The following is a 27,297-nucleotide window of genomic DNA, read 5'->3' as shown; positions in this document are numbered from 1 at the left end:
CCATTTCCAGAGACTGTTATAACTATGGTAACCATTTCCAGAGACTGTTATAACTATGGTAACCATTTCCAGAGACTGTTATAACTATGGTAACCATTTTTAGAGACTGCTATAACTATGGTAACCATTTCCAGAGACTGTTATAACTATGGTAACCATTTCCAGAGACTGTTATAACTATGGTAACCATTTCCAGAGACTGTTATAACTATGGTAACCATTTCCAGAGACTGTTATAACTATGGTAACCATTTCCAGAGACTGTTATAACTATGGTAACCATTTCCAGAGACTGTTATAACTATGGTAACCATTTCCAGAGACTGTTATAACTATGGTAACCATTTCCAGAGACTGTTATAACTTGGTAACCATTTCCAGAGACTGTTATAACTATGGTAACCATTTCCAGAGACTGTTATAACTATGGTAACCATTTCCAGAGACTGTTATAACTATGGTAACTATTTCCAGAGACTGTTATAACTATGGTAACCATTGGCTGGTACAACATTTATTCATTGGCTAATACAACTACTGATGATGGTGGGTCATGTGACTGATGTTAGATCATGTGACTGATGAAAAGTCATGTGACAGACAATGTGATTTATATTGACCAATGAAATGTATCTACAATGGCTAATTATATATCAAGTGACAAATCATTATATTCTATCAACTGCCTTAGGCTACATTAAACTGTGTAGTTTTGATACTTATTAGTGGGGAATAATGTTTTTCAATTTGTGAATTTCTAAGTGATAAGCTCTTCTGTATTTGCATCTTACAGAGTTATCTGCCCTTGCAGGTAGGTATTTCTTATGACGTCATGTGTTTGTGAGCGTACCATCATACTTTCCGGAGAAAATGACTTGAATTTCGCTCACAAAATAATGACATAAAAATTGATTCCTACTCTGTAATATGCAAAGACAGAATATATATTATTTTACTTGTCATAATTCATTCTTTTCAATTTATTTTCGGGTATTTCAGTTCATGGAAATGAACTTGAACACTAATATAGCAAAATTTACTCCCCACGAATAAAAACTTCTATACAGTAGGTTGGAGGTCATCAATGTGTAAGTAATTATCTAACACGTACACCAGACAAATTACATTCTTAGTGCATAATGAGTGTTTTCATGTATTTATTGACAGTTTCAGATCAACTGAATAGTTTTTGTAGAATGCAAGTGTATTTTGAATAATTTGTGACAATTAAATGAATACTTGTTTATATGAAATGCAGCTATGACGTATATTTAATCTTGATGATTATAATCACTTGTAAATGCTATCTGCTGATGACTGCGGACAATTGGCCTACTTTGATGAGAGACAGGTGATATCACTGAACATGGACATCACAAAACATTGTCACAATTTGTGTTTACTATGGATACACAGGTGTAAACATCAAGAGGACATCTGATTGTATGTACAAGTGTAAACATCATGTAAACATCTGTTTACAAGAGTAAATGTATGTATAAATGTATATATCACAATTCAATGTTCCTGCATTTCACATATAGTTTGTATGAATATGAGACTAAAATATCAACCAGGATTCAATATTAAATCTTTTGTCTTCAAATTTCAATTTTAAATGAACCTTTGGTAATACCAATTGCATGTCCAATTAATATGCAACAACCCATGACAATTTATTTTTGTTCTATATAGTTGATTTTTAAAACATACCGGTGTCATTTATTGGTTCTTTGCTCAATCACCCCTGAAATTTCACAATGAGCTGTTCCAACATTTTATTAGAAGAGTCCAAAGGCTTCACTTAGGGAGAGCAAGCTAATTAGGAATACAGAGAAACTATCAGAATAATGATACCTGCTATCAGGAATGTGGAACATCTACTCTAGTTTATAGAACAAAATAGCAGATAGAAAGTCAAAAATGAGTATAAAATGTACATGTACAATAAAAAGGAATGTTCTTATTCTTCATGGAATGGAGAAAGTCTGAGAAGTTGCTTCAATGATGAAGGATGGAAATGGCGAAGATGACGATGAAGATGAGATGACGAGACTTGAAAGTGTTAGGTGCTTCATAGAAAAAGTAGTAAACATGTAAAAAAGGATTTTGACTATCATACATTTTTACAAGGTTAACTGTGTCAACATATAAATAACAGGTATATATATATAAAGTTTATTGCACTTTGGAGGTTCTCTGTCGGATGCACTGTTAATGAGCACTTTTCGTAATACGTAAGTTTGTTTTGTGTATATTAGGATATTTTAAACCCTTAGCCATCCGGACTCGAAGCACTGAAGCACATCGTTGAGAGAATTGACATTTCCGTAGAGCTATTGTTTCGACAGCCCTACTTCCTGTGGAATATAGGATTCCAACCATCTATTACCCGACAGACATGGTTACCATGGCGATCAATATTTGATCAATCCCGGAAATGTGTGTTCCTTCCTCAACACTAATGATGTTTCTCTAATATTAAGAAAACCCAAATAGTCTATGCTAGTTTGTGGCATGGAGTGCCTCTGTTTGGTGTTTTTGAGGCTGTTATGTGGTACCTAGGCTCCAAACATCCTCTTCACCATGTAGCCTGGCATCGCGTAGAAGAAGAGAACCAGTAAGGCGGCCAGGGCCAACACAATGAGCACTTTGATTATCACCCATTTGTAGTTGTGGCACAAAATGTAGCGGATTGACTTGAGGGGATTCAGGAACCAGATAAACGATGAATCGGGTCGACTGAAACGACAAATGTACAATATTTGGGGCTTTATTTCATGAAAAGGCGGAACATGGACAAATGAAATGGAAAAAAAACAATCAATGTTATGGACTCACGATCATGGCAAAATCCAGTTGACTGAAAAGGGAAATATAATATTAAGAAAATTCAGTGTTAGGGACTCAAAATCATGGCAAAATCCAGTCGACTGAAAAGGCAAATAAAATATTAGGAATTTAATAAAGAGACATTGGGTCAAATAAAATTTGGGACCCTCCCGAACAAGGTCGAACCACCAGTATATTGAAATAACAAAAAAGACATTTCTGAGACTTGAGATACCACAATTCAGTTGACTGCATGACAAGATATTACATTTGTGAGAACAAGACAAAGTATATACACTACAGAGTTGTTGGGTGTGGAAGCAGATAAAGCAGATAGGGGTATTCATAGCCAGTGATTAAACATCCTCAACTAGATTAACTGTAAGGATTCTCAACTAGATTAACTGTAAGGATTCTACATCAATGGCAAGGTTAACTGAAAAAAGCACTGTAAAGTCAATTTGATTAATCTGTAAAGAAAATTTGATTATGAGTGGAGATTTTACTGTCACCCTTTCAGATGAGCTCCTGTAAGAATGTAAGTTTTTAATCAGAATAAAAATATATGTTACACAACCATCATATATACACAAATAAGCCCCTTTTCATTTTTAACATTTAGAAAATCAGCAGCTTTAACGTGACTAGCAACATGAAGCTTACAAATAATTGCAATGCTAAAAAGAAAAGGAGGGAGGGCGGGGGGCTTATTGAGAATACATGAGAAATATTGCAGAATTAACTCAATTTTCTGGCTGTTGAACCTGTAAAATAACAAACAAGATAATACCATATGTTATGTCCAATAAATATAGCATAATTTTAACAAAAGCTTTAAGCTAAAAATGAATAATAAATTGAAGAAAGAAAATTAAGCGAATAGCATAACAAATCTACCTAGGCGCCAAACATCCTCTTGACCGTATAGCCTGGCATTGCGTAGAAGAAAAGTACCAAAATGGCCGTCAGTGCACTGAAGATAAGCATCTTTAGGATTACCCATTTGTAGTTGTTCCACAAGATGTAGCGAATGGATTTGAGGGGACTCAGGAACCAGATGAACGAAGTATCTGGGCGACTGTAACCAACCACATATTGTAAACTATCTGCAGCAATGTCTCAAATTCAAACCTATACTTTATGAAATGATACAGAAGATTTTCCTTTTTTATCTTTAACTGAAAAGATTCATGTTAAATTACAATTTTTATATTTTTAGTTGTTTTATGAGAATAGCTAGATAATGTTGATACCGCATACCATGCAATCTTTCTCTTAATTCTAATTTATTGTTATTTATATTCCAAGTTAAATATTACACTTTGAGAAAAATTAGAAATTGTTAAAGAAGAAAAAACAAAGAAAAAAAAGGGAAAAAACCCCCAAAACATTCCTCTAATTTGTAAATGAACAAAAAAAAAACTATAAAAAGAATAAAAGAAAAGAAAAATGTCCAAAAAAGAAAGTGTAATAATTACTTGAGGACACATTGCAGATTTAAGATTTGATTATCCAAAGGGGAGATGGTATTCATGACATCATGATATTCATGAATGATTCATGAACTTTCAAGAATATTAGCAGATTGTAGTTCATGAAAAAAAGTTCATGAATATTCATCAAATGACTCTCATGAACTATTCATGAAGTTTAATGAATCCATGAAACATTCATGATTGTTCATGATCAATGTGTCAAGAATTATCCATGAAGTTTTATGCATGACTAATATTCATTGAAATTATTCAAAATAAAAGAAAGTGTTTCATTCATTTTCAAGAATTTTAATGAATATCAGTTATGCATAAAACTTCATGAATGATTCTTGAAATGCTATTTCATTCATTTTGATGAATTTTACTGAATATCCACTGAAGTCACCTGACTTGTTGCATGACCATATCAGTCATGACTTCTATATACAGAGGATTCCGCTTATTTGAATAAGTCATTTTCCAGAAGAAAATATGCAAATAACCGGAGTATTCGAGTAGGCGGAGATGGCATTTTGCACTTCCGTTTGATTCCATACATATGTACATTATATGTGAACAGGCAAATAGATATCCTTTCGTTTACTTGATAAATACGTAAATTATTTACACTTAAAACGAACAACAAGTAATTATTTTCGAAGTTGTAAATCAATTTTAATTGTTTAATAACAAAAAATATTCCAATATTAGATTCTTGTTTATGTTAGATCGACACGTGAATCTTTGAGAAACAGCTAACGATCGATATCAAATGCAATAACTAAACAGGATTGAATTTGTGTCTGCAATTCCAACCTAAATAATAAACAAATTTACATATATTTGCCTTGCAAAATGAACTTACGATCGTGATTAAACTTCAAAGTGCCGATCAACTAGGCCTAGCAGTGTTGTTTTAACACATGTGTATGAATTCGAAAATGGCGGCAGGTGATGAAGCCATGCTTTCATGGGACCTAAATGTGTTTTGAGAATTCTTCCTGTATTGTTGATCGATATGGCGAATAGCTTGATAACATTTCAGAAATTAATTCATATTCAAGTAGCAATGAAACAACGTAGCAAGTATCTTTTGTATCCTACATACGAAACTTGCGGTAGTCATTGATTGCAGGCCGACTTTGCATGCTTTTATGTCTCGCTCAACGAGATGCTTGATACACACATGTCTGTCGTAGTCAAGAAGACTCTGGTTGAACGAGACTACTTATGAATAGCGATTGTTGTAAGGAAGCATGGTTTCTCTAACCGATCGCGAACTTAGGTACGTTACGTTAATAAATAAACATATTTGAAAGTGCAAATGCTTTAATTAGATGTTTGAGTCAGTGATTATACTAAATTAATGATCTATCGCTGCTGATGTAAATCGTAACAGCGTCGAATACCTTTGCAGATTCATGCATAAAATAACAAGCCATACGATAACGTTAATCTGTCACCATGATGATTTCTAGTAAAATTGAAGTATCTTGGAACATATATCGGCGAATTTCGCTAAAAATATATTGCAAAATTGAAAAATATTCGATTTTATTTTTAGAATTTCACAAATATCTTATTCAAATAACCAGAGGTCACATAAAAGTCTATTCAAATACACGGAGTTGAAAAACAAAGATAAAGAAGGAAAAAATCGGGACCACAGAATTTTATGTAAATAACCGAAATATTCAAATAACCGTTATTCGATTATGTGGAGTCCTCTGTATATATCCTGCCAAAACAGTCACAATCCAAAATGGCTGCTGTATCTGCTGGCATGTGGAAGGGGATTGAAACATTATATTCATCTTAAAATGGAAGTTTTGCACATTAATGAACGGATTATTCCATTCCTGGATTTCTTTAAGCACAGATGAACACTTTCAGTAATTTTTGATTTCCCTGCAGTTCTTTTTCAACATGAAATTGTTGCACACTGTTATTGCCATTATGATTATGCATAGATATTTGTTTGTGAAATTTTGTCCAATGTTATTGAATTAAATTTTACATATAAACTATATGCTTTACAACTATAGGTTTATTTTTGACAAAGGAGTATTAACTGGGAATGTATTATGAAATTGATTGCTGTGTATCAGTGAAAATAGATTTTGTTAGCACTTATCGGTGGCAGTATGGAAATATAATGAACACAGTAAACTGTTGGTGATCTTCTGATGTTATATATTAATATATGGATTATATGGGACAAGGAAGTAATTCCAACCAAATATTGAATTGATTGCAATAGAATGGTTTTGATAGAAAATTTTAATTCTGGACCCCCAGTAGAGTTCATGAAATTTAGATGCCACTGACTCCATATTGCATTCATTAAGCTTCATGAACACGACTCAAGTTCATGAATATTCATGAATTGTTCCAGTTCATGAAGTTTCATGAATATTCATGAATCATTTGTGTCAGTTGTAGTTCATGAATAACTCCTGAATTATCAAGAATAAACGTTCATGATCATTCATGATGGTTTTAAGTTCATGAATATTCTTTAAATATTCATGAACTTTTTTATTAATAAAAAAGTTTCATGAACTATCATGAAATCATGAATGAAAGGATTCATGAATGTTCATGAAATATTTTTTCCTAAATTATTTATCATCAACGTCTCGCAAGGCAATTTTATAAGTACATCTTATTATGCTATAAATACTCTTTATGTAATTAGCGATTGAAACACTGATCAAAAGAGAGTAAAATCAAAAGTACTGGTTTTAAGATTCAAGATAATGTTCAAATTGCTACAGAAAATGAACAAAAGATTCTGACATCCTTTCATATTGGACATTATCTTGGTCAAAGAACAAGAGATCCCAAAGGAATCTTGTGGCCCACCAAAGAATGATTTACTTCTGACTAAGTAAAGAGGATCTTTTCTCTGCTTTTCAAACTTTTACTACACAGATCCTTTCAGTACTTTCTGAGATATATACCACTATCTAACTTCAATTATCAAAATCCAAGATGGCTGACTGGTGGCCATATTGTTGACCGATCAATCCCAAAATGCAATATGCATAAATAGGGCCCTCGGGAAACTTACATGTGAAATTAGAGAGAGATACCTACAATACCTTCGCAGAAATAGCAGTAACAAACTTTAACTATCAAAATCCAAGATGGCTGCCTGCATGGTTGCCATATTGTTGACTGATAGATCCCAAAATGCAAAATGCACAAATGGCGGCCATCTTGTTGATGGATCAAACCAAAAATGCAATGTGGCCCTTGGGGAACCTACATTTGAAATTTGATAAAGATCTCTTCAGCCCTTACTGAGAAATAGCGGTAACAATATATGTTAACAGACGGGCGGACGGAAGTATGGACGACAGACCACGGATGAAAAGTGATTTGAATAGCCCACCATCTGATGATGCATATGGTGGGCTGATGGTGGGCTAAAAAGTCATCTCAGAAAAGAGGAGTCCAAATGTCAGTATTGCTGAAATTACGAAAAGCTAGGATGTCATTAGTAACATGAAATTTTAAGACATCAGTACTGTATGCAAGTGAAAAATCATCTCGGAAAGAACCAGGAAGCTGTGAAGAAATTCAAAGTGACAGAATTATCCTGTAACCATGGTGACTGACATGTCACGAAGAACATGCATCAAGTAGCAGTGTTTTTAACATGAAACCTCAACAATGTGAAAGACTAATTCCGAAAATATGAGTACCTGCTACATATTTTTTGTTCCATTTCAGTTCACTTAATTTGCCAAATTACATGTTTTCCGATGCATTCAAATTAATGAGATTTCATGATTTTAAAGATTTCATATGTAAAATACACCAGCAATGGATGGAAAGTACAGTGATCTCTAATACCTTTTGGTTATCATATTTTTCCATCAGTAAGCCCATGCTTAAAACCCCAGCAATTCCGTCTTTCATATTAGTGAGAGAATAGTAATAAGTAATAGAGTTATTTCCCTTGTTGGAAGATATTGATCCTGACGTCATTATTTTGTGAGTGAAACTTACGTCGTTTCCCCTCAATATATGATGTAATGATTGCAAAATCATGATGTCATAATCATTACCTACCTGTAAGCACAGATAATTCTTAAATTATCTAATTGTTCAAATATTATCTAATTGTTCAAGTAATATCCAGTGATAAGCCCCCCCCCCCCCCCCTACCTCCTATGATTTCAGAAGCCAACTTGATTTCCGCTTTTTTAATACAGAGTCTTCACAGAAGATCTTCCAACTTATAGAGGGAAGAGCTTCCAGAAGCTAACTTATAGAGGGAAGAGCTTCCAAAAGCTAACTGTTTGATCAGAAGTCCAGACATTCAGTGTAGACGAAGGCAAATCAAGTTTGGCTATGGGCTTGCTCAAGGATAAAATATGCTAATAAAGTTGATAGAATAATTTTGTGACATGATCTACAAAAGCATAGAAAAATGTGATGTACATGCTTCACAATCTTCAACATAATTATAGTGATTGCATAAAAAATTGTAAAGATAATATTAAAATGGAAGTATAGCCATCAAGTCAGTATGGAAAGTATAGACTACTCCTTAGTAAAGATACAAATCCTGCCAGTAAATTATTGAAATGACAGATAAACTGAAAATATCCAGTTACATGTAAGTATTTCAAAGCATATTTTTAACGTGTAATAAATCGAGTCAGAAGAAGGACTACTCCACACGTACATAAAATCCTGCCAGAATTTTTTGGAAAAGGGAGATAACTCATATATGTTTCAAGTATTTCAACTAATGTTATTCGACATGTTACAAGGGGTCCTTTTTTACATGGCTAGGATTTTATTGTGTAAACCACTAGAAAGAACAAAGAAATTATTCTTGTTTTTATTAGTAGAAAGGATTAACACTAAGTATGATATAAAAAGTGTGACCTACTTTGGTTTTTCCAGTGGGTCTGGTTCATTTCTACCGAGGCCAGCCGGATGTTTCTCCGCTTCCTCCATGGACAGGAGATGGAGTTCTGCTTCTACTTTACCCTAGAGGAAACCAACAACATTGAAATGTAAACAACACATTTCAACACCACAAAATGTTAACACATCACATAATGTAAATAACGTGTGACAATATCATACTATAATGTATACAAAAATCAACATGGAAACAACAGGTTCAATATTCAAGAACAGGGCCAGTATTCAACAACAGGATCAGTATTCAACAACAGGATCAGTATTCAACAATAGGGTCAGTATTCAACAACAGGATCAGTATTCAATAGTGTAATAATATCATATAATATTAGGACAGAAAGTTTCACTACAGTGTTATAACTCCTTCCCCATCTCCCAAATATAAATTCCCTTTCATCCCCCTTGTCTTCTATTGTAACCAAATAACCCCCCCCCTCTCCTACAACACATTTATCCAGATTAGAGTCGTCGTAGGTATCCTACAGAAGATAACTATAGGGGAGATGTCAAACAGATCCAATAATGGTATTTAATAGTTGTAACGAGGAAAGTACAGGTGAATCTAATCACTAGCACAAGTAGAAACAGCTGAACACCAATAATTAGCTGTGACAAAGACTTTCAGGCATCACTGACACAAAGATCACATCGATTGTCAGGCTGCAAATCATTATTTTCTATGATTCACAATTCTGGGTGCAGCACATGAATAAACCTCACTGTAATTTCTTCAGAGTTCAAATATAATTAGGCGTTTAGTGTATCATGTCTCATACTGAAGCAGTTAGTGTCTTTTGTATATCTTGTGTCTTTGGTGTCTCATGTCTGCTGTGTCTTCTGTATTGGTGTCTGTGATATGACTCTGATATTTGTCCCCTGTTTGTCATGTGTCTTGTGTCTTTTGTGTCTCATTTCTGTTATCTGTCTTGTCAAGTGTCTTGCCTTTTGTGTCTTATATACTTAATATGTCTTAAATATTTGTTGTCTCACTTCTATGATGTTTCATATGTCTTTGGCGTCGGTTATCTGTGGTATCTTATGTAATCTTTGGTGTCACATATCTGTTGTGTCTTATTTGTGGCGTGTCTTAAATCTGAAGTGTGTCGTTTATTTTATCTTGTTTGCCATTTATCTAAGTGGTGACTAGTGTTTCTGTTGTGTCTTATTTGTGGTGTCTTCAATCTGAAGTGTAGCTTTTGTCCTGTCTGTTGTATCTTTTGCAGGTATCAAGGTTTGATACATTTCTCCTGTTGTTACAGACATACATTTTTATCTTGGAGTTATTAGAGAGATGAAGTGAAGATTCTCACTGATGCAGGACATAAAGATTTATAATACATTACAGCCACGACAGTTATTATAACATAATTCGTACAAACAAAACATTTATAAATGGTCCCCCACTACCTCTGACAGTGCCAACTCAAAGTCTCTGTCCTGGTACTTTTGGACGACATCCAAACAGTCAAGCTTTGGTGTAAATGTTGTCTTGCGCCATTTAATTTTGGTAGATGATTTTCTGATTGAGCTGTTCTTTATACCACACAATTAGATGGAGGTTATGACAAAAACATACTAATCATATTGACTTGGCAATGGTTTCTACGACAACGGGGATGGCCGTCTGCCTGCCTCCCAGCAACTGTGCTGTTTGTACCATTGCCAGTAGTAATGTGTGTTGTCCTCAGTAAAACCATATCAACACCCTTGGATGAAATTGCACTAATAATGTCCAAAAATTACTCAGCAATGACATTTGTAGATTTCTCATCATCACTGTCAATTCATTAGAACTTGTAAGAAACTGTTAAAATAGGAGTTTCTTATCATGCTTATGATGGTAATACAACAAATTGGTAAGAAAACTGATCTCGTTTGGACAGTTTGCTTGAGTCAACCTGATACTCCAGACTGTCAAAGCTACGAGGTCACAGAGGTAGGAGTAAACATCATTAGTCCCCAAAAGTCATTATACGATTGGATTGGGGGTAAAGGACTCCGTTCATAACATTAATACCTATCTCTGTATATTGGGATAAGGTTGAAGGGAGAATGCATGTTTTGGGGGTATACTGGAGAACTAACAAAGTGTAGTCGGTGTTTAGAATTATACCTTTAGCTATAAATACATTGATTGTGGAAAAAGTTCAGGAAAAACCATGAAATTCACGATGCCAGCAGGTAAAACTATGACATTGCTAATGGTAGGCTTAAAATTCTTGAACTTTGTTATACTTCAAAAAATAATAAAAATATGAGTAATTCATTATACTTAAAAAATAATAAAAATATGAGTTATTCTTGCATATAAAAGTTAACATATTACACAGTCATGTTGACAGCTGTATAATCCCTACAGATTAAGTTCTGACTATCCACCCCTGATGTTGATCTCAGACAAGATATGTGATTTGGCCAATCATTGATGATATTCAAACTTCCTACCTATTGGCTAATTAGCTTACAGATAATTTACCCAATAACCTGAAACTCAAATTGTGTAAAGGGATTACGTTGTGACATCATGTGCCAGCAGGGTGTCATGCAATCGACACCAGTTGTTGGTTATGAAAGGGAAATTATATAATTCTGTTATGGACATTTCAGTACTGAAAATCTTCCTTTGGTAGACTTGTGTTTAAATTCACCAAAAATAATGTGGACATGGCATAATACATTGATATAAATACATTTTTGAAAAGTCAAAAAAGACAATGGCCTAAGCTGCATTGTATAAAAAAACTTAAAATATTACTTTTGTGCTTTACATAGGCTTCTGAAACAAAAAAACAAAAACTAGTTTTATTTTCTTGAAAAAAGTGAACATTGAAAAATTAAGTGGAAATTTTCCCCAATGGTACCTGTGCCCAGAAATTCTTCAAGTCATTATAAGACACTGGGCTACTCACAATATGGGGTTGTTAGAGTACAAAGGCTACATTTTTATGTCATTGTCTTTGTCTGCTAGATTTCAGAACAAACAGGACGAGTCTTTGATAAACTTGGTGGCACGCGTCACAATTATATGAATTTTGTGAAGTTCTTTTTGGATCAATAATGAAGAAAACAAATTCATTTCTGATCATTACACAATAATGTGCAGCAAATGAGTGAATTTATTAGTCGAATCAGAGATATTAGGGAAAACACTAATTCTAAAGGCGCTGGTGCTAACGCTATTAGCCAAAGACAGACAGTCAAAGTCGCAGTGCCACCTGGTGGTAGGTCAGTACGGTTCGTTTCTATAACTACTTTGGATGTCCCAAAACCATTAGCTTGTCGGAGTGGGGTTCAACCTTTTTCAAGTAGTTATTATGTTATATGTTTCAATTTAAGGATAATCTAAAACAGTCGGGGCTATAAATACACTTAGATGGCATTCTGGCACATTTCACTAATGCAGATTGTGTAATGTATATGGTGTTTCACAATAAAGAATAAATTTACAATGTTTTAAAAGCATGCTAGGTGACAGATAGGTTTAAACCCCCTCCACAAAGTATTGTTGATGCAGAAATGAAGTTTTATAACAAATAAATGGAGCTTATTTATTCAAAATATAAATTTAAACCAAAATATAAATCTTCAGTATCCAATATGCATTCCAAATGTGAAAGACAAAAGGAGAATAAAACTTAAAACCTGTAAAAATATAAATCGTAAATATCTGAAACGAAAATGAAAATCTTCCCTCTGTTAATCATAACATTCATATGTAAAAGTCTACAAGAGTGCTGTATATTCACAAAGTAATAATTTCCTGATAGTTTAAGAAACCTGATTAAATTTCTTTACACTTACAAACAGACCCAAAGAATAACTAAGCTGTGTCCTGACCCCTTCCTTCTAGAATTCGAAATGTCTTAGACACAGAAAATTTTCAAGCCAAAATTCACTGATAATTTTAATATTCTAGAGACTTGTTACAAGTCAATGTTTAATTTTTGTGATGGTAAAATACATATCATATTCAACACTCTTCCTCCTTTCACCTATACATGTATATCTTATAACATAATAAATTCCCATATATCAAAGTATTGACATGCTACAATATAAGCAGATTACATGGTGTATATATATATAGATTCCAGTGACCTTGACCTAAAATATAAAAGACTCCCAAGCCATATTGTTCTAGATAAATGCCCAGGTGTTCAAGTAGAGTAAACCTAGTGATATTGACATAGAACAGATGCTAAGGTTATTAAAGACCCTTTTGACCTTGACCTTGATACAGTGCTGGGTCATATATTGGTAACCCTTGACCCCCAAAACAATGACCTAAATAAAGCACTGAAATGTGGACCTCAGTGACCTTGACCTATAGTTCCCCTGTCAATGTCTGCAAGTACAAACTTCTCAGTTTGACCCATGCATTATATAAATGTGTACAAGTACAGAGGGCCAGGATTCCATTGATCTAGATATTATATCATGCCATAAAGAGACACAGGGTCCCAATGACCTTGACCTAGATATCAAATGTACACAGGATTCCGGTGACCTTGACCTTAATACTCCCAGTAACACTATATTCATTAAAATAATTTACACCAATGTGCATGACTACAATAACTCCATCACCTTGGCTTAGATAACATTTTCACCTTGACTCCATTACCACGGTGCATAGAAAGACTTTGACCTGAAAAAACCCCTTTCCCTGAATGTATGATATTAAAGACTGCTCTTGTGCCCACATAACTTACTTGTAGCATCCATCCGCCCTGAAATGAATTTTTATTGTCATGGCAACAATAAAATCAAGGTTAAATCTTACCGTAGGATAAGGATAAACTTTATCAAGATGATTTTTTTTTTTAAATTGAAATCTAAATTTTCACTGAAAAGGCTGTGACAGTTGTTTGAAAAATCTTGATCTTGAAGTTTTTTCGCTGGTTGGAATATTTCAAAATTCAAACCTAAAGTAATACAGTGGAATGAGTTCTCAGATTTGAAAATGTCTTTAGTATTTTGAAACTCACTTTCTTGTTAGATTGAATTTTAGGTTTTCAGCTTTATACCACAGACACTGCTTGATGAATGCAAAATAGAAATAAAAAAATCACTGTACCCAGAGAATTCTGTTATATAGATCTGAATATGTATGTTTCTGTTCTAGTAACTGCTATTTCTTGGTTTCCCAAGGTCAAGTGAAACAACAATGATAAAGGGATATGAAGGACACACAACAAAACTAGAACTATAAAAAAGGCTATTTTATCAGAAATATGGACTCACAGTCAGTTCATACTCTTCCTCTCCCCCATCACTCTTTACAGCGAATGGCCACCAGCCTTTGACCCGCTTTTGTTTGAAGAGTGACATCTGTGGTACACTTCCATCAGTCTTCAACATGTCCAGGGAACATAGTTTGGCTGACTTGGCACCACGTGGGAACCGGTTCAGGTCAAGGGTCAGGGCACCTGTCGACATAAACAATTAAAGGAGGTAAAATTTAATAATCTGCAGAGCAATGTCAGAACAAAGTCTTAGCACATTAAGGATTGTCAGAAAGGGAGATAATTACAACAAAAGGGAGATGATCACAACAAAGAAAATGTATAAATAAAATGGAGATAATTACTGCAAAGGGAGGTTATAAGAATTGATGTTATAAACAGAAGGGATGTACTTTTCTATTATATCAAAATTAAGCATAACCATCTTGCAATATCTTTACCGAGATAAAAAGCTTCAGACAGAATTTCAAAGAATATTTTTTTTCGCAGAATATTACAATAATATGTGGAGCATTAATTATTAATCCTTCAAGTCCTACTAAAATTTACTACCTATTAAAAATGACATAAAAACCCATCCTTAAACAACCATTTGAAAGACAAATGACATGAAACGTGTTTGTATTTTTACGATAAACTGACCATTTTAACTCCAGAGCTAGATAAGGCCTATCATTATAATTCTTATGTATATCCAGATAAAGCACTGTTTTATTGTTTATTTTCCAGGGTAGTCTTAACTTGGATTTTCTTTGTGAAAAACTTTCTTGAAATCAGATAGATAGCAGGTCTGATGAGTAGACAAGGGTTGTTATCGAATGTCTAGCACGACATACCAATGGTCTCAGCCATTCTGTGTTTCCAGCACTGACTAATTGAGCTAGTTAGGTAGGATGGTGTTTGTTTGAATAAATACGGTTTATCAGTTCATTCTAAAACACGGTGGTATAAAACTGCTTGTAAATGGAGAAAAGAAAACAAGACTTGTGCCAGCTTTTGGCTCACTGGTCGGGCTGGTAAATACAAATACATGGGAGAGAGGTTCAGTATCTTGATGGCCAAAATCTCTTCTGTGAGTCATTCTATAAATACAAACTAGTTTTGTTTCAACATTTCAAAATTTTGTCTGAAACATTCAGTTTTTTTTCTCTGTAAGTCAGATGATGGTGTATTTTATCATACCTCCCGACTAGAACAACCTATTTAAGATAATTCTCGCCTCAGATCATTTCCAACACTGATAACCATTGTTTTGATAAACAAAAAACATTACATCAATAGACATTTCAGTAATGTTACTATTTCCCAACACTATTTATGTAACAAAGGAGAATTATCTGGAAAAAAACCTAGTTATCTTTTCTATGTGGATTTCCTAAGTACATACTGAATTAATAATTTTGCTTCTTTTTTTTTTTCTTTGTATTAAATTTTTTTGCGACCAGTTGTCTAGTTCGGAATTTTTAACTGAGCATTTTCTTATAAATTTTAATAACTTATAAATTTCAAAATCATTTCAACACTATTCCTAGTAAAGTTATTAAAATGATAATTTTCTGAAAAAGTACAATCTCTAACAATTTTTGGGAGCATTTTCCCCCTAATTTTACAATGGATATTTTAGGTAGGTAATTTCAAACTATCAAAGGAACATTTTTAGATATACATAGAAGAATATATCTAAAGACATTTTTAAATTCATTGATTGTATTTTAAAACTGACCTGGTAGATTGACCAATAAGACTTTTCAATAACCATCAAAATATAAAGCTTATCAACAGACATTGGGATTGTTCCCTTACATTTATAATATGATAACCTTCATTACCTGATTAAGTACATCAGGTAAAGACTTGATAAAAGTACGTTACACTAAGTGTCCCATTCATTTCATGTAATCACAATACTTTGATAACATTTCATGAATAAGGCATTTTTATTTATTTCATAATTACAGCTTTTGCAAAGTGCTTCTTACTATGTTTGAAAGAAAGGGATCTGATATATATCAATTTTGTCAACTAAATATTGTTCTTTTATAATTGATTGATAATAAATTTAAATCTAAAATTAAATTTCAAGTTATCATCATTTAATTGAATTCAAACTCAAATGTATTGTTATCCATTTGGCAGTGATGGGATGAACTTGCATAAAACAATATTTATTTTCTTCAAAATTACTGTATATTTTGATCAATTTTTTTTTTTTTAAATCAGTCACAATCCTTCACCAAGTTTTTTTTATTATGAAATTTTTACTTGTAAAGTACTTCCAATTCAATTTTTTCTACATGAATTTTTTTTTAATTGCTATAAAATAATTGTTTTCTAAAACCATAAACTATTAAATAACATAAAATAAACATGATACTAATTCCTAAACCTAAATCATATACACATTTAGAATTGAAATTGCTGGATTTGTATTTTCAGTCACCACAGATTACTATATGAGCACAAAATACAAAATTTTTGTAATGATACAATTATCATTATTTATTTTTGATTTCTAGATATATCAATAGAAATAAAAACCAATTTACTGTCAAATTTCTATTCTGTTCAGATATAAAGCAGTTTAAATAACTTATCTTCATCTGCATACATAAGATTTAGGAAATTTAATATTTTAATTGATTTATAGAAATTTAGAAGCTAAAGCATAAAACTGTGCAGCAAATATTTCATAAACAAAAGATAAAAAGAAAATTCTGAAGAAATAATAATTTAAAGATCAGTTTTAACTAGTGATACACAGATAAGAAGAAAGGTATTTATTTACCAAGGAAATCATCAGCGGAGAAATGGTCCGCATCCCATACTTGTAGATTTAGTCTGGCTGGTATCTTTGTCTCCGATTCGTCCCAGGAAAACAAGGACTCCTTTCGCGAGATGACAATTTTTTCCTCTGCAATCAGGTATTCAAATGGATACACGAAACGCCAGTTGAAATTTCCCTCTCCCGTTAGAGACCTGAAAAAGATAAACAATATTCTTTTGTTATTTTTTAAAATCTTGTCTTGTAGTAAAACAATAAACATATACATAAAATTTAAACAAGCATCTCGTTAATACCTCGTTTAATCAAACGGTTAACCTTCGCTATTTGAAGTCGGGTAAAAACTAACTTTTAAACAAATGATGTATTCTTAATTGAGAAACAGGATATTGCACGTTAGTTGAATGTATTTTACTTAAATGTCTTTCTCTAGTATTCCATTGTTTGTGCATAGGATCATCTTATTCATGTGATAGATTAAATTCCATCAAAACTTTTAATTTTAGCAAATCATGGTATATTATTTTAACACACCATGAAAGACCTGTTTCTTCATCGACTATAAATGAAAATTCGGTGAATGGCTGAATCTCTTATCTTACCACATCTGAAATATCTGATAATGATTAAAAAGAAACCCACAAGCTTCAGTTAATTGATATGTTCTAGAATCAGCACGCAACCATTTATTCAAATCACGCTTATCTCTTTAGGGGTGAGCATAGGTCATACATATGCAAATCAACAAGCCTTAATCATAAATATACATTTCAAAATATACATTTTAAATGGCAACATTGTTACTGTAACCGGATAGCACAGCATTCATGGCTACCTTCAGTTTCTACCCAACCAAAACATGGCTTTTATTTGTGGTGCTAGTCAAACAAAATTTCATCCTTAAATGCACAATTTCAACAATACATTATGCAATGAGTTGGACTTAAAAATCTGGGGCACACCAAGGGGTAATTCATAATTACTCAGCAAAAAATTGGAACTATGATAAAAAAATTATCGTTTGGATCAAGTTGTACATTGTTCCATTCATGGTAACCTTTTTATTCAATGGCCATTACCAAGAGAATCACAATAAAACATTGATAGGGTTTTGATCAGTCAATCAAATATTGCTCTTGCTACTTGGGAAAGTCAATGGTATTGGCTCAAGACCAAAGGTAAAAGGTCAATACAAAAGACATAGGTCTATAAATTAGAGGCCAAACTAAAATATTGTGTAAGGCAATAATGAATTCAATTATAACAAGAATGTGCTGATTAAATCCAACAATTTTATTCTGAACAACAAAACAAAGGTTGAGTTATTAATGAGTGAAGTATCACTGGAATTACCATAGTGGGGAGACATTTCTAGGTTATTTTTGTATCATGTCATAAGCCATGCGGCAGGATTTATAATGAATATGTAAGATTCAATGAGATCTTTACAGGATATGTCCCTTTGTCTGTATTTCATTGATGAAGTGATAGTTGTCTAGAATCCAAACCTTATGCATTGGCCAAGTTCACCCTTTCACTTTTGTCAAGATATTAATTTTGCAATGTTGCAATTTGTATATAATACCGATAAGGTTCTCAAAGATATGACAGAAAATAGTGTCCAGATTAATAAGGTTTCAAACCTTTGGTCGGAAAACCAAGTGTCTACAAGAAACATTACAGGTTTCAGTGCTTTTGGTCAGAAACTTGTGTTAAGAGGTGTTTTAAAAAGGTTTCAGAAGTTTGGCCAGAAACCAAAGTGTCCAAACTAACAAGATTTCAGAGGTCATGCATTTGAAACGAAAGTGTCCAAACTATCAAGGTTTCTGAAGTTTGGTCAGGTTTAAGAAGACTGGCTAGAAACCAATGTAGTGTCCAGACTAACAAGGCTTCAGAAGTTTTGCTAGAAATGTTCCATTGTTTCAAGACTTTTGAGGTTCTACTGTATATAATACAGTACCGTATTCAAATAAATAGTGTTAAAGACTTCATAACTGACAGAATCCCGCCAATAGGAGGGAGTTACCGACAGCATCCGGACCAATAAGTGAGAGAATGTATAGATGTAAAGGCATTTGTTTATAGTACATACCAGTGATGATAGACCGCTTTGGCGGCTGCACATCATCAGACCCACTATTAAACCTGTCACAGCTCAAATATCTGTTCAATTTACAAGGAAGATCGGGCAAGTGTGATTTCAAAAGATACAAGACAGTTCCTGCTAATTCTGATGAAACTAGACACACTACCGTTGAAACATCATCTCTATACACAACACTACAGCAAGCCTTCAGTTGTCACATAAAATTTTGGTAGATTTCATCTGCAATTGGGTATAATCTTTCTCTTTATTTTCCTGTTAACATGCTGATATTTTAGTGTTAAATGTGGGGAAGAAAAACCTCTGCCTTTGTGGAGCCCCTCGGCCTGGATTGGGCAACTACAGTAGGAGCTGGCCTCCAGTAAACCTATACACAAGCATCTGTTAAACTACCTCATACAAACATATGTTTCATGACCCAATAATGAAAACTAATCTGGCCAATCTCGAGACATATTAACCCCCCATCATGTTTCGAGGATTAAGTTTACAAGCATGAGCTTGAAGTGGTCTTTTCAAGCTGAAAATAAGCATGAAATAGTGCAATATGCCTGTGCAGCATATACAACAGTTAGTGTTCCCAGTTTTTACAAGTCTCGCTAACCTAGGGTATCATCCGGTTTCAAAATGGACATATCAGTTCCTTCCATCCTCACTGTTTTCAACCTCTAGCACAATACTTGATCTTTTTTTGTTTATTTTATTCAAAAGATAAGAAATATGAAACATGGAATTAGCCGGAAAGAGTAGGGCTAATCGTAACACCAATCACCGGGGTCACCATTGTCTGGGGGAGGGGCTGCAGTTTAATGTTTTTCTGCTCTGTCAAATCTACTTGGAATCTGTAACAAGTATCCCGCTAAAACACTCTACCATAGCAAGTCTCCTACAACACAGATGTCTTAACATTAAAAGCAAATTAGCCGTGGAGCCTCTTTTTAATGCCCTTCACTAAAATCTTAATTCTTTAAACACAGTTTTAATTACGAAGTTTAATTTAAGGTGATTTGGAGGTTACAGTAAATCAAGGCAACGTGTGGTTTGCTTGCAAATGCAAGCAAACCTTTAATTATGACATACAAATTAATACCTTACGACATACAAATTAATACCAACAATCCAACACACATTGTCAATAAAGACTTGGTTTTAAACTCTATGTATATTTTCAGCCTTTTTTCTTGCAACTCTGTGGACTGTTGATTTAGACACTGATGAATTCATCAAAAGCAAATTAAGTCTGGTTAAGTTTAAGTTTAGATTGGTTTAAAATGAATTTTTCCACAATTTAACAATCATATACACGTATAGAAAATATTTCATCACTTTGCTCAAATTTCAATATTGACAGAGAGGACCCAAATTGAAATTCATAGCTGTTTTGAAAACTAAAGAGGGTAGGGTCTAGCTGGAAGACTTTGGTAAGGAAGGTTTAGGATAGATCTTTTGTTTGACATCCTACTTACTGTTAGGATCCTTTCATTTCATGCCAGATTTTGAAATTGAAGTAAAGGTGAATATAACACAGAGAAACACAATTGACCTACAATGAGTACCCGAGATCTGCCCCACGTGGGATTGGAAACCAAAGGTGGAAGGCTAGCAGAAATATGTCAAAACACCTTAATCACTTGGACACATGGGTCATTTAATGGTATACAGGCCCTAAATGGAGGGATATGGTAAGAAAATGTTAAGTCTAAAACGGCAATGTTAAAGGGCCTAGATTAGGGGCTAAGACAGGAACCTGTTTGGTCCCAATATAGCCTGAGGAGTACAGAAGGGCTCAATGTTAGGTACCTAACAGAGGATTCTAAAAGGGAAGCAATGGTAGGGGACTCCCGTCCACCTTCAATATACCTACCACATGTTGAATGTAAAATTTCTCACAGTGAAAAAACCATCTAATTCAAACCATACCGTCCAAATCTCCTTTGACAGTTACCAGTGTATGAGCTCTGTTATAAGTGGGGAAAAAATGGTCCCAATCAGTCAAAATTTATAGGCTTGTGAGGAAAGTGAGAGAGTGAATCAGAAGCCAAGTGCCACCATCTGGCAAAGACATTTGTGAATAGACCATAGTCCAAATCTGTCAAACTGCAGAAACAAGCATCTCTTAGCATCAATAATCACTCTCGCTCCTCCCTCCCTCATCTTTCCCCCCAAAAAATGCATTACCAATTTTCAGAGATTTTTTCTGGAAGACCTTGTTTTCCACATGACAAGTTAATTCTATCTACAGAAGTTGGTTCAGGCTAGCGGTACATGTTGTTATGCAAACAATTTAGGCAAATTAGTTTTAAACATGTCATGTCATGGTTCACAGTAAGCAAAACTTTTTCCAACTGTTGGAAATTGTTGTGAAAGGCTTAAGAAAATAGCATAGGTGACAGATCGCTGCATGCTTACAGCTCTTCCCAAATCTGTGGAAGATATTTACACAGAAACATTTAGAAACACCTCACAGTTTAGATTCTAGCCTAACAGGACTTGTTTTTTCATCATAACGTTTGGAATGTGTCCTTACTCATAGCCATAAGAAATATCGTAAAATGGAGAAAGTTACAAGTCATTAATCTCACCAATTTATGAGTTGTCATTTCCAGCATGGCAGTGGGATGTTCTGGTTGATGGCATGACATATTGGCATTCTGTCCTGAACATTTTTTTGGTGGGACACTTTGAGGGCGTGGCATTGAAGGTATTACACAAGTTATCAAAATGTATATCAAAGCTAGTGCAGAGTCTACAGATTTCATAAGATGTGAAATCAGAAGAAGTGTCAAGATGTGTAATGTAAATGTCATGATATTTATTCTTTTTGTAATAAAACAATAGAAAATAATTTTGCATTGTATTTTTTTTTCTTTTCTTTAAATAATATGATATCATCAATTTACAACAAAGCATTGGATGATTGAATACATAAGCATATGATAATCACAGTAGTTTTTCTATAACTCAAATTCCATGAAAAATATATTCAAATCAATTTATTTGAGCAATGACCTCGTCAAAGAAAAAAAAAACTTACCAGGGATTGAGAAAAAAAAAAAAAAATGAAAAGAAAAAGAATATGAACAAAAATAAGAACTTTCTAAACCAATCCAATCTATTTCAGAAATTTTGCTTTTTATCATCGCCCCCAAAGCAGTTTTACTTTTCTCCTATCAGCTAAGTCAGAATAAACAAATGCTTGGTCCAAAATCATCAGTCATTTTTTGACAGCTGGATCGGAGGAAGTCCCTTGTCGACGGAAGCTGGAAAACAGCTTACAAAACGCCAAATAATTCAACAGGACCTTAGGCTTGTAAAAACAAGGTGTACGCTGTTATGACAAGTTTCGGACCCCAACTCCAACACCTGTGCCTTAACGAGGGAACTCTTAACTACTTTCCCAGACAAAGCTATTTGTGTAGTTACCAGTCTTGGGCAGCAGATGTATATTCAGGCAAAATCTCTCATGAAAAAATACACAAAACAGAAGTTTTCACATTTTGCTGTTTTCTCTGGAGTTTTCTACTACGGAATATGTAGATAGTTAAGTTATTGCTTATGTATAAAAGATCTGTGTTTATTTAGATGTATTGGCATTGACATAATATGTAGTGGTAAGATCCCTACACAGATAAGGGTATTAAAGGAGATCAGAAAGGAGCACCCAGGCAATCTGGGGAGTCTGTAGGATACATATTGAGGAAATTCAAAAGAAATCTTACCTAAAAATTAATAAGGGAAAGTACTGTATGGAAAAATTATAGAAAGCAATGAAGGAAAGACGGAGATATCACAGAAATGAAAATTATATAGAATTATGAAGGAAAGATGGATAGATAGGAGAAATGAAAATTATAGAATTATGAAGGAGGGATAGACAGACAGGAGAAATGAAAATTATTGGAAATTATGAAGGAAAGGACAGATAGCCGAAATAAAAATTATGGTAAATTAGGAAGGAAAAGATTGACAGATCGAAGAAAGCAATTTGCCAGTGTACAAGAAAGCGAATGCATCAAAAACAAAGATGGAATCAGCAAGAGAATAAAATGATGCTTAGAAAACAAAAACAAGAGGCCCATGGGCCTTAACGGTCATCTGACTATTAGTACAATACAACATAGTTGTTTAAAGATTTTAGCCTATTTGACCTCTGTGACCTTGATTGAAGGTCAAGGTAATTCATTTGAACAAACTTGGTAGCCCTTCATCCCAGCATGCTACCAGCATGCCACATGCTCAATATCAGTACCCTGGGCCTTCTGGTTCTTGAGAAGAAGTCATTTAAAGATTTTAGTCTATTTGCCGCCCGTGACCTTAAATGAAGATCAAGGTCATTCATTTGAATAAACTTGATAGCCTTTCATCCAAGCATGCTACATGCCCAATATCAGTACCCTTGGCCTTCTAGTTCTTGAGAAGAAGTCATTAAAAGATTTTAGCCTATTTGACCCCTGTGACCTTGAATGAAGGTCAAGGTCATTTATTTGAACAAACTTGGTAGCCCTTCATCCTAGCATGCTACATGCCCAATATCAGTACCCTGGGCCTTCTGGTTCTTAAGAAGAAGTCATTTAAAGATTTTAGCCTATTTGACCCCTGTGACCTTGAATGAAGATCAAGGTCATTCATTTGAACAAACTTGGTAGCCCTTTATCCCAGCATGCCACAGGCCTAATATCAGGTCTCTAGGCCTCTTAGTTATTCAAAAGAATTTGTTTAAATGATTTTAGCCTATTTGACCCCTGTGACCTTGAATGAAGGTCAAGGTCATTTATTTGAACAAACTTGGTAGCCCTTCATCCCAGCATCCTACAGGCCAAATATCAGTACCCTGGGCATTCTGGTTCTTGAGAAGAAGTCATTTAAATATTTTAGCCTTTTTGACCCCCGTGACCTTGAATGAAGAAGGTTAAGGTCATTCATTTGGACAAACTTGGTAGCCCTTCATCCCAGCATGTCACAGGCCCAATATCATTACCCTGGGCCTTCTGGCTCTTGAGAAGAAGTCGTTTAAAGATTTTAGCCTATTTGACCCTCGTGACCTTGAATGAAGGTCAAGGTCATTTATTTGAACAAACTTGGTAGCCCTTCATCCCAGCATGCCACAGGCCTAATATCAGGTCTCTAGGCCTCTTAGTTATTCACAAGAAGTTGTTTAAAGGATTTTAGCCTATTTGACCCCTGTGACCTTGAATGAAGGTCAAGGTCATTTATTTGAACAAACTTGGTAGCCCTTCATCCCAGCATCCTACAGGCCAAATATCAGTACCCTGGGCCTTCTGGTTCTTGAGAAGAAATTGTTTAAAGATTTTAGCCTTTTTGACCCTCGTGACCTTGAATGAAGGTCAAGGTCATTTATTTGAACAAACTTGGTAGCCATTCATCCCAGCATGTCACAGGCCTAATATCAGGTCTCTAGGCCTCTTAGTTATTCACAAGAAGTTGTTTAAAGGATTTTAGCCTATTTGACCCATGTGACCTTGAATGAAGATCAAGGTCATTTATTTGAACAAACTTGGTAGCCCTTCATCCCAGCATCCTACAGGGCAAATATCAGTACCCTGGGCCTTCTGGTTCTTGAGAAGAAGTTGTTTAAAGATTTTAGCCTTTTTGACCCCTGTGACCTTGAATGAAGGTCAAGGTCATTCATTTGAACAAACTTGGTAGCCCTCCATCCCAGCAACCTACAGGCCAAATATGAGTACCCTGGGCCTTCCGGTTATTGAGAAGAAGTCGTTTGAATAAAAAGTTTACGCACGGCGCACGGCGGACGGCGGACGGCGGACGGCGCACGGCGCACGACGACGGACGGTGCATGATGACAATAGGTCATCCTGACCCTTCGGGTCAGATGACCTAAAAAGTGCAATCAAATCCGACAGAAAGAGAAAAGGGAAAATGACTTAAGACACATGGACATTATGCCAAGGAGAAGAATTGCTGTCTTTTATTCTAATCAGCAGATAAGATATGAAACAAGATCATCGTAAACAATAAGTAATAATGAAATTAATCCTACGACTGTTCAGAGGTGTTTCATCTGACAGGATGGCTCAGGACGGAAAGGTGAGGATGTAAAGGTCAGTGAACAATGCCGACATTCTCAGGTCCATCACCATGGAAGGAACGATGAGGACAAAAAGGTCACAGAATAACAACAGGTTCTCAGATTCCATAACATGGATGGAAAGATGAAGAAAAAGTTACTTAACAGCAACCTGTAGGAAAGAAGCAGAGAGAAAATGAGACACCATTGTCTTAAAGACAAAAGGACAACACATGTGTTGTAGTGGTTCACCTAGCCGGCCGGGGTTCGATCCCTGGCACGGACGTAAAAAGGTTAAGGGTAACCTGCCCGATCATCACTCAGGGCACTCCGGTTTCCTCCCACACTAAGATCCCTTGTTCGCTTACATCAGAGCCATCGAGAGTGATTTGCATAAATTGTATAACTTGTTTCTTAATCAATGTAAAATAAATAAAGTTTATTTTATTTTAAAAAGGCAACACAGGAGCAGAGATTGTGTGTATCTTGAAGACACCATGTAAGACACATAGTCAGGTGAAATGAGGAACTGGTATAGGTCTTAAAGACTTTAATTGTTAAGACATGTACAACAAAGTAGTAAAGATCATAAGACACATGGAAAGGTGAAATGAGGAACTGGTATAGGTCTTAAAGACTTTAATTGTTAAGACATGTACAACAAAGTAGTAAAGATCATAAGACACATGGAAAGACCTTACTGGGAAAACATGAACATCAGTAAATTGCATTTCTTTTACAACAAAACCTGCTTATAGTGACCAGCTTTTTATGATAACCACCTGCATAATAATAAATATATCCAAAATTGCCTGTCATTTGACCTGTGTATAAAGACTACTTGGCTATAAAGACCATCTTTTGTCCTTTTGTGGTCTTTGGTAGATATATTTAGATGCATAAATTTTAAAGGATATACATGACACCAATATATCTACAGCAAAGGTCAGTTCAGAAGAAGCCATGGAGACAATACTCGCTTTCTCTGCAAGACAGGTAAGGGCAGCGAGTGACCTAGTTGTCAACCTCAGGTGTTTCAGTCCATCAAGTTCAGGAAATATTAATTATCTCTGGCGCTGTATCATCACCAGGTCTCGCCTAACAACTCTCTAACTGTCATTACGGCACAGTCGCTCGCAAAAACACTAAAGCGTTATTATGAATTTCTAGAATGTTGTACAATGTTTGCCCACGTTGTCAACGTCGACATTGTGGATCTATAAGGTCTCATATTAAATCGTGAACATGATCTCTAGCAACTGTAATGACAGGTTGTGACCCAGAATCTCCAACAACGCGAAGATTAAATATTGAATCAATTCCTTAATATGAAACCAGATTGAATGTTCCCATGGTTATTTTTTGGAAGTATATTTTATTTATTCTGTAAAGTCAGGTGTCACTGTATGTATAGTGGTAGAATGTTGTGTCAGTTTACTGAGGCTCCACTTTACAAAACATAGAGGTAATTCCTTAAACATCCATAAAAAAGGTTTAAAATTTGGAGTTTTTAGGGCAGTTATACAATTGCTCTCTGAACAGCACTTATAGAATATTCATCGCTGAACTTATCTACATGTTCTAGTCTAGATTTAAGCTGCAATATTAGCTATACATAGTTTGTTGCTGACGAAGAGAGTAATCTTGAGTTTCAAATAATAAACTTAAAAGTATTCCTTAAACCTTACCGGTACTGAAACTTACATCTCCCTACAGGAGAAGGGACTCTCTTGAAGATTTATAACTAAATGCAAAACAGGTTTCTCAGATTAAAAAAATCAAATCAATGTTTGATATTGAAAAAAGAAGTCCCCTGATGGATACAGAATGACCAGGCTATGGTCAGTGTATCTATGGAATTCGTA

The 27,297-nt window shown here is 34.5% G+C and overlaps 1 protein-coding gene across 16 annotated transcripts in view; it reads right to left on the bottom strand.

Annotated features, from left to right (window-relative positions):
• Window positions 1-979: 979 nt before the first annotated feature.
• Window positions 980-27,297, bottom strand: part of LOC138325400 (otoferlin-like) — a 118,336-nt gene continuing 92,018 nt past the window's right edge. For 11 of the 16 annotated variants that reach the window (XM_069271034.1, XM_069271045.1, XM_069271032.1 and 8 more), the window contains 5 exons: window positions 17,286-17,476; window positions 14,499-14,683; window positions 13,967-13,984; window positions 9,217-9,317; window positions 980-2,742 (listed from right to left, as the gene is read on the bottom strand). In XM_069271034.1, coding sequence (XP_069127135.1) covers window positions 2,562-2,742; window positions 9,217-9,317; window positions 13,967-13,984; window positions 14,499-14,683; window positions 17,286-17,476 — 676 coding nt within the window. In that variant the 3' untranslated portion in view covers window positions 980-2,561. Of the gene's footprint in view, window positions 2,743-3,729; window positions 3,911-9,216; window positions 9,318-13,966; window positions 13,985-14,498; window positions 14,684-17,285; window positions 17,477-27,297 lie in introns of all 16 variants that reach the window. The other 5 variants (XM_069271048.1, XM_069271038.1, XM_069271047.1 and 2 more) reach the window with 3 other exon arrangements.

This window comes from Argopecten irradians, chromosome 6 (assembly GCF_041381155.1).
Source record: "Argopecten irradians isolate NY chromosome 6, Ai_NY, whole genome shotgun sequence".
Classification (NCBI taxonomy): Eukaryota; Metazoa; Mollusca; class Bivalvia; order Pectinida; family Pectinidae; genus Argopecten; species Argopecten irradians.
The sequence above is the reverse complement of the archived record's forward strand: the minus strand, read 5'-3'. Positions and strand labels throughout refer to the sequence as shown.